We start from the raw sequence: 14,471 nt of genomic DNA, 5'->3' as shown, positions 1-14,471 counted from the left end.
ATATCCACATCTACTACCAGAGGAGAGATGTCACTCGGTCCAAACCCGAGTGACATCAGCCTGAGCGAGAGAGCTACGATCCAAGAGACGCCCCCACCCACCTCGCCCTCACCCCCCAGGTCTCCACCAGACACAAATTGATGAGATCTTGAGGAGACATAGCAGAGAGGACAGACTCCAGATTGATCTAGCACAGATTGGGAGATATCTTGCCCCTAACCCGATGTATGACATCCTACACCCAGTCATTGGCACCGGTTGGACCTGGATGCTTTATTGGATGTATTTACCCCTCCCTCCCACCCACCCCACAGTAGTTAAGCAGAGCCCTGAATGAGATTTATCTCCACATTATAGAGTACCTTGTACTTTTCTTTCTTTTGTATCCATTTGCTGTCCATTGAGACATGATGATGATGTGCACAGGTTTTGTCTCATAGGCCGTTTTTTGACCTTTAGAAGACATTAATAAAATCTTTCTTTCTTTCTTTTTTTCTCCATCCATAGGTTGTATGATGATGATGGTCCCACTTTGTATCATATGGCTCAGATTTGACATTCCCAGCTCATAGCTCTAGTCCTTATTTTCTTTTGTACCATGATGAGATTACATGGACACTACTATATCACTTTTGGTCTCATATACCCACTAGGTCTTTTGATGAGACACCATCAGCTGTGTACTATGTTTTGGTCTCATCGGCCACTTTGGCCTTTCGCAGACGTTAATATATCTTTCTTTCTTTCTATGTATGTATGCGCGCGCGTGCACACACACACAAAATGGCAAAGAGAGTGGTCTTAATACTTTTTACGCAGATGATGTTGTAATATGCGGAAGCTTCAGAGAAGAATCGGTAACTTCAATACTCAAAATTCAGCACTCTTTTCGCGACGGAAATTAACGCACAAACTGAAAGGAGAAGTGCAGAAAATAGAGAAAGAAAGAAAGAAAGAAAGATTTTATTAACGTCTTCCAAAAGACCGAACTCGGCCTATGAGACAAATCGGAGTACCTGTATGGGGTATCCTCTGTCATCCCAACAAAATGAAAAAGTACTGAATAAAAAAAGCTGAATCTGGGTGTGCAGGCGATGGAGCTCTATTACTAGGAGAATGCAAAGCTATATGCATGGAGTATACAATCATGATATGCAACCTAGCTAGCTCCATCCTGTACCATACTGGGGGTATAAAATGGTATACATCAGTGAAGGGGGTGTCCACAGCTCCCTGAAGAACATGCTTGGGTGTGCTCTGAAGCGAGCCAGTCGCTCCGCACCCTCTCAGTGAAACTGAGCTCTGATCTCTGTCATCTCTCTCTGGTATAGGCGTGGTGTCCGAAAGCCAGGTGTCCTCTGTCTCCTGCGGGCTCTAAGTGTCTCTGCTCTCTGGAGAGTAATTCCCTGCCGTGTAGGGGCTGGGAGGGGTATGGATCTCTGAAAAAATGTAGTAATCTGTGTCTGTCGCCCCCCCTCTGGAGCTGTCTGAGCCTGTAATAATGTCTCTCTGTGGCGCTGTATGTCTAGAATGTATCTCCCCAGTATGCGCTGGTCTGCTGTCTCAAAGATCTGGCGTAGGGAATGTGGCTCTCTGAATAAAATGGGATATCTCTCTCTGATGGCTGTATATGCTCTGCATCTGCATACATAATGCTCCTCACTCTCCACCTCCTCTCTGCACAATCTGCATACCCTCTCCTCTCGGGGGATCCGTGCTGCTCTGCCAGTCTCAATCTCCAATCGGTGTGATGAAACTCTGAGCTGACCAATAGCCACTCAGGAGCCGTGTGGTAAAAAGCCCTCCATGTATCTAGGCCTCTCTATAAATCCATCATCAGTGATACTCATGAAGTGATCTCTGTAGTATAGCATCTTCGGTGGAAGAGGCTGTGTAGGCGATATCCATGTCTCTCGTGTATAGAGCTGCCATAGATCCTGTCTCAATACTCTGTTCCTCTCACTATGAGAGAGACGGATATGTGGTGCATCCCTGTCATACTGGAATGGTGGTAGATGATCCATGTCTAGGCCATGCTGTGAGAACCAATGTGTGACCTGTGCATACCATGATCCTCTGTCTCCTGCCTCAGCCAACTGTCTAGATGCCTGAAAAGCTCTGTATGATAATCTGTCCTGTGGCATCTCTCTGAATCTGTCTAGCAGGCATATAGTCTGAAATATGGCCTCTACCATCATAGGAGGCGTAGCAAACTCTGCTCGGATAATGTCATGAGGTACTGACGGTTTGCTGCGTATCATGCGTGCCATCATGAGGGCCTGTGGTCTCTCTATCTGTGTCCACCAATGGGTAGCAAGGCCTGGCGCCCATACTGCTGCTCCATACATCAATGCCGGTGTGACTAATGTGTCAAATAGCCACCCCTTCGTCCGGGGCTCCTGAAAATGCGCCTGGTGGCACTGTCTCTCTAGCATAGCCAATGCTGCATATCCCCGTGTCAATCTAGCTCTGGCTGCTGAACCCATGGTAAAGCGTGTGGCTGCTGCAGAGAAGGTAACCCCTAGGTACACGTATGATGTCACCACCTCCACCTGGCATCCGGCGAGAGTGAATGTCAGCTGACTCCTGCCCTGTCTCGATGTATGAAAGACCATAACCTTGGTTTTCCCAAGGTTCACAGTAAGACCCCTCTGTGTGCAGAAATCATGGAGTGCATGTAGATGCTGTTGTAGACCACCTGGGGACTCAGACACTAATACAATATCATCAGCATAGAGCATAATATGTACTGAGGTACCTGCTAAATCAACTCCATCTCCGCCTCCCCGTGTAATGAAGTCAGCCACCTCATCAATGTATAACCCAAATAGCGTGGGGGAAAGTGGGCATCCTTGCTTCACACCAATGGTGCTAGCAATAGTCTCGGACATACCTCCTGGACATCTGACTCGCCCAAAAACCTGCTCATATAATGCATAGATGCCCCATGTCATATCTGCTGGTATGCCAAGAGACTGCGGGCGCTGAAAGAGCCTCTCTCGTGGTACTGTGTCAAATGCCTTGCGGAAATCCACAAAGCAGCAATAGAGCTTTCTCTTCCTCACTCTGGCCTGATCAATCATACATCTCAAAGTGAATACATGGTCAGTGGTAGAGAAAGCTCTCCTGAAGCCTGCCTGCCCTGATGAGCGTAAACCTGCTCGCTCAGCATATAAGCTAAGCTCCTGCTCCAGCACTGCACCATAGAGTTTGGCCAGCATGTGGCCAACCATAACCGTCCTGTAGTTGCTCGGATCGAGCATATCCCCTATTTTGTGAATCGGCACAATGGTGTGCATCGTCCACTCCGCAGGCAAACCCTCTGCTAGTGCCCTGTTAAACAGGTGTGCAAGAAAAGGAGCTAAAGAATCTACTGCATATATGAGATGCTCACCCTGCAGGCCCATATGGTCGGCGGCCCGTCCATGCTGTAGGCGGCGGATAGCTTCCTGTACCATCGAGTGGGTAAAGAAGCTAGCTGTGGTAGGTCGAGGCTCCTGTGGCTGAGGTATAGGTGGCTGCTGTGGGGCATGGTATAGACCCTCTGCATATGTGTGCCATGTCTGTGGGTCTGCAATAGGTGTCGGGGTCCGGGGCTCTCTAAAGTGCCGCCATGAGACAGGGCTATCTCTACTCATGAAGAAATGAAAGATCTCTAGCTCCTGCATCTCTGCGAAGGCCCGCCTTTTGCGGCGAGTAAGTCTCCTCATCTCTCTCCTCGACTCCTGCTCTGTGATGGCTCCCAAAGCTCTCTGTATGCGGAGTCGTGAGTATAGGGCTCTGCACTCGTCATCATACCATCTGTTCTGGGGCATAGTTCCAGGTCTCGCAGGCTCTCCTGAGTGTACACGATGTGGGAAGCTCTGTAATGCAGCCGTGTGTAGGAGTGATGCGAGCTGGGCTGTAATGGTATCCATAGATGCCAGGGGATCCATGAGTAGGAGCCCATCCTCTACTCTGCCAGTGTATATGTCTGCCATGTCATGTGTGAAGTAGATGGTAGTGTGTGGCGTCGGTATGTGGGGGGCTGGTGATACTGGTGATCCGGCTAGTGAAAATGCCAAGTATGTATGATCTGCCCCAATAGGACGAGGTGGAATGGAGAATGAGGTGACAAGCTGTGATGCCTCCAAAGACCCCATAATGTAGTCTACCACCGTGCCTCCGGTCCGTGTATGACCCCCATGTGGGAAGCATGTCAGCCCTCCTGACCCCGGCCACTGTAGCATCCCGTTATAAATAACGAGACGATGCCTGGCTCCCAACTCTAGTAAGTGGTCCCCATAATGTCCTCTGTCTGGTCCAGTGTCCTCTGATGCCCGACTAGCCCCTATCTCCTCTGGATCCACAGGGTGGAGGATCTCCATGTTATCATAGTCATACACCTCACACTGTCTGCTCTGTGTGTGGGCATTGAAGTCGCCCGTAAGAAATACTTCCCCTAGTGTAGAATAATGCATAATCTCCTCTGACAGACAAGTGTATGGCGAGGCTCCTATCTCCTCCTCCTGTGGCATGTCCTCTGTAATGACATAGGAGGATCCTGATGGAGAAAAGTAACATAGAGCTATGTATATAACCCTGTCCTGTGAGAGCTGTAAGCTGATCCACATGTATCTGGCCTCTGGATCCTGTGCTACCACTCTCAGTCTCCCCTGTAGCTCCCGTCTGAATAGGACTGCTACTCCCCCCGACCCTCTCGAGGTACCCTGGCGTGTGGTCCTCCTGTATGCTGACTCCCACTGGAATCCCTCTACTCGAGGTAGCCCTCTCTCTGGGCTCTGATGTGTCTCTGTCAGAAGTATGATGTCTCTCCCCACCATAACATGCTCCAGTCGTCCAGGCTGCACCCATAGTGAACCATTACAGTTCCATACTGCTATGTGTATCTCTGTCAGTGGCCTGGTCTGTGTCCCATAGGCCCCAAACCGCTAATCCATGGGCCGGCCATCAATGATGACCCGACCATCTCGATAGAAGGCCTTCTTGCCTTCTCTCCTCGCGTGTAAGACTCGTGGCATGCAAGTTCTCCTATGCTCAAGCTGCATCCTCGTGAGATCATCATCCAAGAAAATAGGAGCTCCCTCTAAACCCTGTAGTATGACCCTCTTCCTCATGAAGGTGACCCTCTCCGTCTCTCCTGCAAACTGTGGGATGAGGGCTCGCTTGCGTGTTGAGTCTTTCCCGGCTCTCCATGCTTTGGTGAAGGGGAGAGGGTGCTCTTCCTTGTAGCCGAGCTTCATGCATAGAAGCTGTCCATCTTTCTCGGGAGTGGAGTCGGGTGTCTCGGCTATACCTGTGACTCGAATGTTGAGGCGGCGGGCATGCCTCATCTTCTCCTCCTCAATGGTGGTGTGAATGATTTGGTTTTCTTCCCTTTGAGTTTCCTCCCTCACTTCTTTACGGATGTTCTTCTTCACCACCTCGACCCATCCTGACTGCTTGGCTTCGAGCTTTCCCTCCATGTCCTTTGTGATCTCCTTGGAGATCTCTTCTTTGATGGCCGTGAGAGTGTTGTCATTGATCTCCCCTTCTTCCTTCTCAGCATTCTTGATGGAGAGAGAGGGAGCGATGGAGAGGACACAGTATTGGGTCCCAATTACCCTCTGTAGGGCCCCCACCACGGATGGTGTATTTGCTTTATTAGAATGATGAGAAATCTGAAAGAAAATACAGCAATCTTGGACCTTTTCTTGGCTGGGAATACCCTGCCCTTGACCTGAATCCTTCACCCCTTTGCTTAGCACCCTCTTGGCTTTGTCTAGCCTCTTATGCTTGAGCTCTTGGTGGAGAATGAGATGAATGAATGGGATTATGGGCCATTCTATTTATACTAGCTCAACTACAACAGTCAGCTCTGCAGTCGGCCAGCATTAAATGCTCCCACAACCAGAAATTCAGCAATAAATGCTCAATTAAATCCCAAAAAATGCTGCTTTTTTTCCCTATCAGGCTGAAAGTGATGCGCCTGATTCTAAAGGGCTGGGCACAGCTTTTGCAAACCTCAAGAGGGCTGGGCTGCCCCATACCTGCCCTACAGCCATGCAAAGGCTGTTTTCTCCTGAATTTTGCCTTTAGCTTGCCCTAGGGCTGTCCTACAGCCCCTCCATGGCTGGTGGGTTCAGCCTGGGCCTTCTTGGCCCTCATGGGGGTGGTTCTACACCATTCCCATGCCCACTCTCAGATCCAGGGTAGCCCTATGGGCTGGCCCCTTGTCCTAACCACTATCTACTCAGCGATCTGGCATCCGGTACCATACCAGATACACAGAACCACGGAGACCCTATGCCCCACAGTGCTGGCTTGGAAGAGGTTTCAGAGCCTCACTGAAGTACAGAGATTGGATTTCACGCAGCATTTGAGAGGCTCTAGCCGCAGGATTGCACAGATTGATGCAGCCATTCCCAACCACTGGATTACTGGATCTTTCTTGGAAGGCCGTCATCATTCTTGATTTGGGGTTTTTTCTGGGACAGGTGTTCCTCTTCAGGTTATGGGTCTCCCCTTGCCTAGGGAGGATGATGTTTCGGTCTTTTTTTTTGTACAGGATGGATGGCAGCTAGAGAGATGTGAAGTGCAGGACCTTATTGAGGGCCCCCAGATTCATCCAGTCAGAGTTGTTGGTAGGTTAGGGAAGCACGTCTTTGTTGACCCCCCCCCAGGGATGATCACAGAGTGTTAGCCTTTGGTTGTATGGTGGCTGCCCTATCAGACATTTGCATTGGACCCCGGTGAGTGGGAGTGGAAGGATGCTTGTAACCCTTTGAAAAGCATGCCTTTTTTCAGTTATACGGTGCGGAATGCCAGACATCTTATCTTGGGACACATTCATAGTGTCCCTACTCTTAGACCCCATTGGGAATCTTACGGCATTTCGACTGACATTCAGAGGGTTTTTTGGCAGAGATTGTGGCATTCTTATAGGAAGCCACAGATTTCCTCCTTTATCTGGGTTTCTCTTCATGGTGGTCTGGCCACCAATCAGTGGAGGCCTGTTATTGGTGCTTGCCCAGCATGCCCTAGATGTGCAGGAGTTTCGGAGTCAGTTCACCATTGTTTATGGTGGGAATGCAGGGAAGCACAGAGGGTTTGGTCTGCGACGACGATTGCACACCTCTTTGGTAGGATTAAGGGGATGCTATCATTTCTTTTGGTTCTATCATTTGGTTGACACAGTCTGGGCCTCAGCTGAGATTCGAGGCGACCGACAGGAGCTTGGCCATTATGGTTAGGCAAGGAGTTGCTCGACAGTGTTGTCTTCAGGATTTACCACTTTCTCACTTTGTCCCTCTGGCACAGAGGTTAGACAGCTCTTGGGAGATTATTGCTAGCATCTCAGCCTGGAATATCTGGAAGGCTAGATGCACCGAGGCCATTGAGGGTACTCCCGTTCTTGTTTCTCAGTGTCTTTGCAGGATTTGGAGTGATATTATTCACACCATCATGGCTACCTGGGCCAGAATCCAGGGATCTTCGGGGGCTGCGGAGAGGAAGCGCGGCCAGTTTATGAGAGAGTGGGACATTGGTATCTTTTTCATGTCCTCTCATTCGGGACCCTATTGGCAGCACAGGGCTCCTGATTGGTTGAGATCTCCACCTTACTTGGTGTGAAATCTCCATTTTGTAAAATTTTTCCATACTTAATAGAAGTCTCCTTTCTGAAAAAAATAAATAAATAAATAAAATAAAAGGACCTTGATGCACTAAAAGTCTTCTACAAAGAAAAGGACTGAAAGTCGATGTTGGCAAAACCAAGGTAGTGATTTTCAATATTAGCTACGATGACCACAAAAAGATACCTTCACCTTTTGAGGATAACACTGTGGAAATAAAGAAAGCTTACATTTACTCGGGAGCAGTGTAATACCTAGGGCCGAAATTTCCATTCAACTAGGAGAGGCAGTCCACTTCAGCAAGAAATATGCATAATTAGCACGACTAGAGAGAAATCATTCAGAACACATTTAGCAAGTGCCTCCTCTTTGATTCACTGGTCAGACCAGGAGCAATGTATGTGGCAGCTTTTTTGGGTAGTAAACCTGCATAGCATAATCATACTCCAGTAGGTCACCTTGAACCTAACATGAGAAAAGTCTCCAGTGCGATATTTTAATGGTCTTCCACTCCTGCAAGCTCAATCTTCCATGGAGAATGGAATCCAGAATCAAGCCTCCTTTCCTTGCAACCAAAGGTAGCCCAAACTCTAAAGTACTAATTTTGGTGGACTGTTACCTTCTTCACGCTCAACAAACAGCTGCAGACACTCTTATCTAGTGCAGCCAACCATAGGAACAGTGCAAGGCCCTTACAGCAACGTCCTTACAGCCTGGCACATGTGAGAGGGTTCCCACAAACCGCACACTTCAGAAAGAGAGCTATAAGCTGCACGCTCATCCCTTCCTCTGGGCGAGCAAAAAATTAACCTTGTGTTTTCCCTCAGCTTTTGCAACCTAATCAAAAAGCTAATTCTTATTTTTCATAATGTTTAAAGATGAATAGATAAAAGAATCTTAGCACCACAAAAAATTAAACAAAAGTGCCGGTTTCGCATTTTTTATGAGTTGAAATGCACACATGAAGAGGACCACTCTCCCACAGATTGAAAATAATTATTTTTCTCACATGCGAAATCAATCCAGGAAATGGTCAGGCAAACCAAAAAGAGTCGTTTCACATCCATACGCACCACAATGAAGATTTAATGGCACCCATTGTCGTCGCAATCTTTGATGACTCAACCATTGCTATGACTTCGAAATTGTTGACACCTCATAAGTTGCTTACAAGACTGATGGGATTGACTTTGTAACAAGTCTTACAGTGGAATGGAAAGGTACTAATGAGAACAACATACCAAGTACGAATCATATGAGTAATCTCCATTTGAATCAACCACTGGAATGACAGTACAGCTTTGAGGTGTCAATGCAGTACAATCTGGAGATAAGCTTGGAGTCCAAGTCTGCCCATAACAATGTGGTGCTGGGAACAAGAGGCCATAATACCAAGGTCAATACAACTGACATTAGAAAAACTTTGATAAATGAACTGGTTGTCAGAACTCCCATATTGATAATCACACCACTGCAATCCATGAAATACACAGAGGGAAGAGGGAGGGAAGAAAGAAAGGGTGGAGGGGAGCTGACTATGTATGTGATAGTAAAAAACACAAATTTAAGTGTGTATTGAAGAATCAAGCCTTTCACCTAACGTTGCACCCCTTTAGATCCACCAGAAGCAGCCATCTAGGAGAAGCAATAGTGTATCCACTGTTAGGGAGTTTGTAGAAATCTTGAAGTGAGTAGAGGGTCTAAGCACAGTAGTGATGGGAAGGTACGGCATTTTTTTTAATTTTTTTTTAAAGTGCCAACCTCCGAGGATGTATAGGTCCTTCATGACCTATAAATCTAGCTGATCAACTCCCACTCACGGAGACCCAATGGCTGCCCAGTTATAGGACCGACACTTAAATAGAGCCCCAAGTGATGTATATAGTCTGCCTAAAAGCTGAGCTATGGAGCTGCATATTCTCTGAGCAACTCTGTAACCCCAGAAACAATGTTGTACAGTCTCAAGACTATCGAGCACCTAGGGCAAGCTGGATCCGCACCACAGATAGCTCTTAACAAGGAGACCACCATGTAGCAATAACCAAAAAAAGTTGGGATATCTGGCTCCTCCTGCAAGAGCGCCAAAACCTCTTCTGAATAATCAAAGAAGTAATCCCAAAGCTTTCCCAAGGTGGCCTGTGTCATGTGCACAGTGGGTATCTACCGTGTGCTATACGCATGCAAGACTAGTTTCGAGGCTTGGGGAAGCTTGGAACTAGGCAGGCTGATTGACGAGCTGAGTTAGGGATATACTAACGGGCGGGCACCCAAGTATGGACGGGCGGGCGGCCAAGTGTGGACGCCCGATGACCAGGCAAGAGCCTATAAAAGGGTGGCCAAGGTTAGTTATTGGATAGAGAGTCTCGCGAGTTTGTGAGAGCTCTATGGTCTTGGAGCCTGGATCTAGTGCAGACGTGCACCTGCTTTATGCAGCCGAGGCCGGCAGCAGTCTCGAGGCCCGCGAGGGCAGCTTCGCGGCGGTATGGGACGTCGCGAGGAGGAGATTGGTCAGTACGTCAACCTAGTTAGCTCAGCTCATGGCTCGGTGGGGACAGCCAAGACTGTGGGCTCGCCCACGGCTGTCATGGTTGGGAGGTGAGTCAGGCCTGCACCCCCTTGCTTGTTTGTTGTTCGTTTGTTTGCAAGATTCGAGTTACGAACCAAGATCGATCACGAGGGGATCCGTGGGGATTTGACAGTGGTATCAGAGCATACCTCGTGAACGAGCAAGTCGGTAGGTAGAGAAGAAGAGGTCGAAGAACGGTATGTGTTAAAAAAGCTTGCTGTTTTTCTGTGCATACTGCAGTTTTCAGTTTTGGTATGTGTTTTTTCTTCATCAAAGAACCCCATGTTGATGGGAGATGGTAGTTTTAATAGGGTTGATTGCTTTTGCAAAGAAGAGGTGAATTGTTGTGCAGTCGCATAACCTGCAGGGAGAGAAACTGAAAAAAAAAAAACGAAAGAAAGCATGTTACTTTTCGTTGTTTTTTGGCGCATGAGAGAAAGAGCGACAGAGAGTGTCGTGTTGCTGTGTCTGCTGGCCGAGAACTGCTGTGCTGGCCATGTATGTCGCGTGTGTGTCATAGGCGTGGGGGCTACTCACCTACAGGCGGCCAGGCCTGCTAGGCATGCGGCCAGGCCTGCGTAGCCAGCCCAAGCCAGCGCCCAAGCCACGCAAGACCAGCGCACAGGCCACGCAAGGTGAGCGCCAAGGCCACGTGGCCCTGTGGCCAGGCGTAGGCGCAGCCTACGTGAGCGCACAAGCGCTGGCCGGAACCAAGCAGGATACGCCGGCGGGTACATGCGTGGGTTGGCGCAAGCGTAAACCTGCACCCGGCGGCAATCGATGATGGCAGCATGGTCGACGTCAGCAGCTGGCGACGGCATCTCCACCGGCGGGCGAATCCAGGGGGGGAGAAGAAAAAAAAAACTAAGGAAAGCTTTCAGTTTTTTGGAGTTTAAAATTTTTCTTAAAAAAGTTTTAAGAGAACTTCCCTCTCCAAGGTTTCCAAAGGTGTTTATTTTTTTTATTTTTTTTTTAAGAAAAATCGAATATATATATCCATATATATATATATATATTAAAATATATATATATATATATATTTATTCACGAAAAAAAAAACACAAAAGCTAAAGCAAAAGCTAAGCCTAGCTTTTCGAGATTTTTTTTTTGGCTTTTGGGAAACCTTTATAAACCCCTCTAGTGGGCTTCTTGCCACACATCTCTCGAGTTCTCGAGTTCTCAAGTTCTCAAGTTTTCAAGCTCTCAAGCTCTCAAGTTCGCTCGTACTTTCATTGTGCAAAGATCAAATTTTCTCTCCGCGTACCCTCTTCACGATGTCGATCCAAGAATCAGAGTTGGAGCCCCTCGTGGAACGCGAAGGCTTGCTGGCTATACGGAAGAAACCGATGCCGATCTTTTTGACGAGTTTGTGTCAAAATCAGATTTCCAAGAGTTCAAAGTAGCTCTCGAAGCTTCTTCGACGGAACGTCAGGCACAAATCGCAGCCCAGATGCAAGCTTTGCAGAACTCCATCGCTCTCTTGACCACTACCCTCTCTACTTTCTCGGGAATGGATACCTTGGCTTCAGCTTTAGGCCCCAATATTACTCCGGAACCGTTCGGGGGCGAGCAAAAGCAGAGAACCAAGGAGATCGTGGACACTTGGCTACACAAGTGGCAAGTTCACTTTCAGTTTCATCCATATGATGATGGAAAGAAGATACAGTTAGCAGCAGGTTTCTTGTCCGGCAAAGCTTTGCTTTGGTGGAAGGAACTGAACCCAAAGCCAACGACTTGGGCACAATTTGAAGATATCTTCAAGAAAGAATTCCTCAAAAAAGAGGATGATTATGAAGTTGTTGCCCGGTTTTCAGCTTTGACCATGACCTCGTAGCACCTCACTTATGAGGTCTACCTCCAAAAATTTCGTGACTTGCAGATGAAAGCTACAAAGATGGATCCCACTACTCTTTTGGGGTTTTTCGTAGCTGGTTTACCAGACTCGTACCGATTACAGGTTAAAAATAACAAATGCAAAACATTGGACGAGGCCATTCATTCAACTCGTATCTATGATGATACGATGGTCTCTTCCAAGTCAAAACCCGTTACCGAGCAGGGGAACAAGCATAAAAGAAAGTTCTCCGCACCTATGGCTAACACGACTGAAGGCAAGTCTTCGGACCAACCTTCGAAGAATACAAGTTCGACACCAGCAAAGAAGAAACGACTCCTTAGGGCTTTGAAGCTCAAGAAGGAAGGACGTTGTTGTATCTGCGAAGAAAAAGGACACAAGCGTAATGAGTGCCCGAAGCAAAAGGGTACCAAGTCAAACGCAGGAACCAAGCCAAAGGCAGCTAACCAGTTGTCTTTGACAGGTACGTCAATTACTGTACTTTCTCGCCCTAGTACTTGTTCTGATTGTCTGTTCAATTCTAAGGTATTTGACATGCATGATCTTCTCCGAGTTTATGGAGAAGTGAATGGCCATAAAATTCACATTCTTTTAGACCCTGGCAGTTCGCATAACTTTGTTAACTACAAACTTGTGCAGAAATTGAGTCTTGATACGACACTCAACGACCATACCTATGAGGTACGTCTACCTGCGGGAAGACAAGTTTGGGATCGCAAGGTGGAGATGCTTCCAATCCAGATTCAGGACTACAAAGATACTCTGGAATGCTATGTTATGCATCTGGAAAATGTAGACTTGTTATTAGGGATTGAGTGGTTTAAGACTCTTGATGTCCAGATAGATTGGTCTAGTCATATTTTTTCTTTTCAGCATAGGGACACCAAGTTTAGTATTTTAGGTGATTGTATCCATCCCTCTCAGGAACCTCTTGTAAATACTATTGATTTTGGAAATATAATGAATTCTTCTTTGTATACTGCTTTCCATTGTGTATTGATTCCGCTTTCTTCTTTTCTCATCCCTTCCATGGATGTGAATGAATTAAGTGTATTTGAAAGCAAAGAATTACAGAAGATACTTGATTCGTTTCAAGATGTATTTCCTAAGAAACTGCCATCGGGTTTACCACCTGAACGGGCAGTAGATCATCGTATTGACTTGATCCCTGGTGCTCATCCTGTGAGTATTCCACCTTATAGAATGAGCCAAGCTGAGGAAGATGAGTTGGCTAAACAACTCGAAGATTATTTGAGGATGGGCCAGATCCGTCCAAGTAAATCACCTTGGGGTGCACCTGTGTTGCTTAGGAGAAAGAAGGACAATACTTGGAGAATGTGTATAGATTACAAAAGGTTGAACAAGCTGACAACGCGGCGGTATGGGACGTCGCGAGGAGGAGATTGGTCGGTACGTCAACCTAGTTAGCTCAGCTCGTGGCTCGGTGGGGACAGCCAAGACTGTGGGCTCGCCCACGGCTGTCATGGTTGGGAGGTGAGTCAGGCCTCCACCCCCTTGCTTGTTTGTTGTTCGTTTGTTTGCAGGATTCGAGTTACGAACCAAGATCGATCACGAGGGGATCCGTGGGGATTTGACAGCCTGAGGGTAGGAATCCTCTAAATCTCTCCAAGTGGTACTAGTCTGGCATTCCTCACAATGTAACTAAAGAAAGGCAAACTCTTCAAGGGATTGGCTGCATTAATCCATTTCCACTCGCTGGGACCTCATGGGAGATGTTAATGGGACATCCACAATGACGCCATAGGCACCAAGACCTTGAGTTTGAACTCAAGGGGAGGGTCAATAGACCAGTGTCTCCTGGAGCAACCCACAACTCGTACAAGGCGGAGGACAGCTCCAAGGATGAAATCATGGGTATCACATCTCATCAATCTCCATCCGGCCAAGATAGTATAGAATATACAGTCTCCCTCCTAGTCCTCGTCCGGTAAGGCTAATACCTACAGCGGTACACCTGTCCTAGAAAAAGCCCACAGGCGTCTAGGGTGATACTCATCATGAAATGTGCCAGTAAGCCACTCAAGGGGGATAGGTGCATCAAACTATTCCATCTATGATTCCTCCTGAGGTGCTAGGTGGAGGCATCTTTCTGATCCATCGAAAGACTTCCAAGAGTCTTCCAATGCCCCACTATTGGTGTACATCTCTCCTAGCCTGGCCACTGCATATAGCTAGAGGCACCCAAAGGATGACCACAATCATTTCTAATCAAATCATTTTACATAAAGGGCTATCTGTCTCATTCTCTGATATCAAGATCCTCTATCTCAACAAGGGTCTCATCCTACTGCAAGCTCTGGAAATAGCTGCATGAGGGGTGTAACATGGGTGCTTGCGGAATTGGTAACTTCAATGCTCATAATTCAGCAATCATTCACGACGATTATAGCGCACAATACTGGAGAAGATGTGCAGA

General features: G+C 47.4%; 1 protein-coding gene and 1 long non-coding RNA gene across 2 annotated transcripts in view; both read right to left on the bottom strand.

The window, feature by feature from the left end:
- Window positions 1-14,471, bottom strand: part of LOC147621494 (uncharacterized) — a 141,327-nt gene that overhangs the window by 104,629 nt on the left and 22,227 nt on the right. The window contains exon 3 of the mRNA XM_086824251.1: window positions 8,855-8,982. Coding sequence (XP_086680377.1) covers window positions 8,855-8,982 — 128 coding nt within the window. The remainder of the gene's footprint in view (window positions 1-8,854; window positions 8,983-14,471) is intronic.
- LOC147621495 (uncharacterized) lies at window positions 7,688-8,676 on the bottom strand. Its single transcript, XR_015269842.1, has 2 exons — window positions 8,233-8,676; window positions 7,688-8,126 (listed from the first exon to the last, which is right to left on the bottom strand). It is a non-coding gene; the product is annotated as an uncharacterized LOC147621495 (long non-coding RNA).

Source organism: Cibotium barometz, chromosome 30 (genome assembly GCF_041138505.1).
Source record: "Cibotium barometz isolate CiBa-2024 chromosome 30, ASM4113850v1, whole genome shotgun sequence".
Classification (NCBI taxonomy): Eukaryota; Viridiplantae; Streptophyta; class Polypodiopsida; order Cyatheales; family Cibotiaceae; genus Cibotium; species Cibotium barometz.
This window is presented reverse-complemented; position numbering and strand designations above follow the sequence as displayed.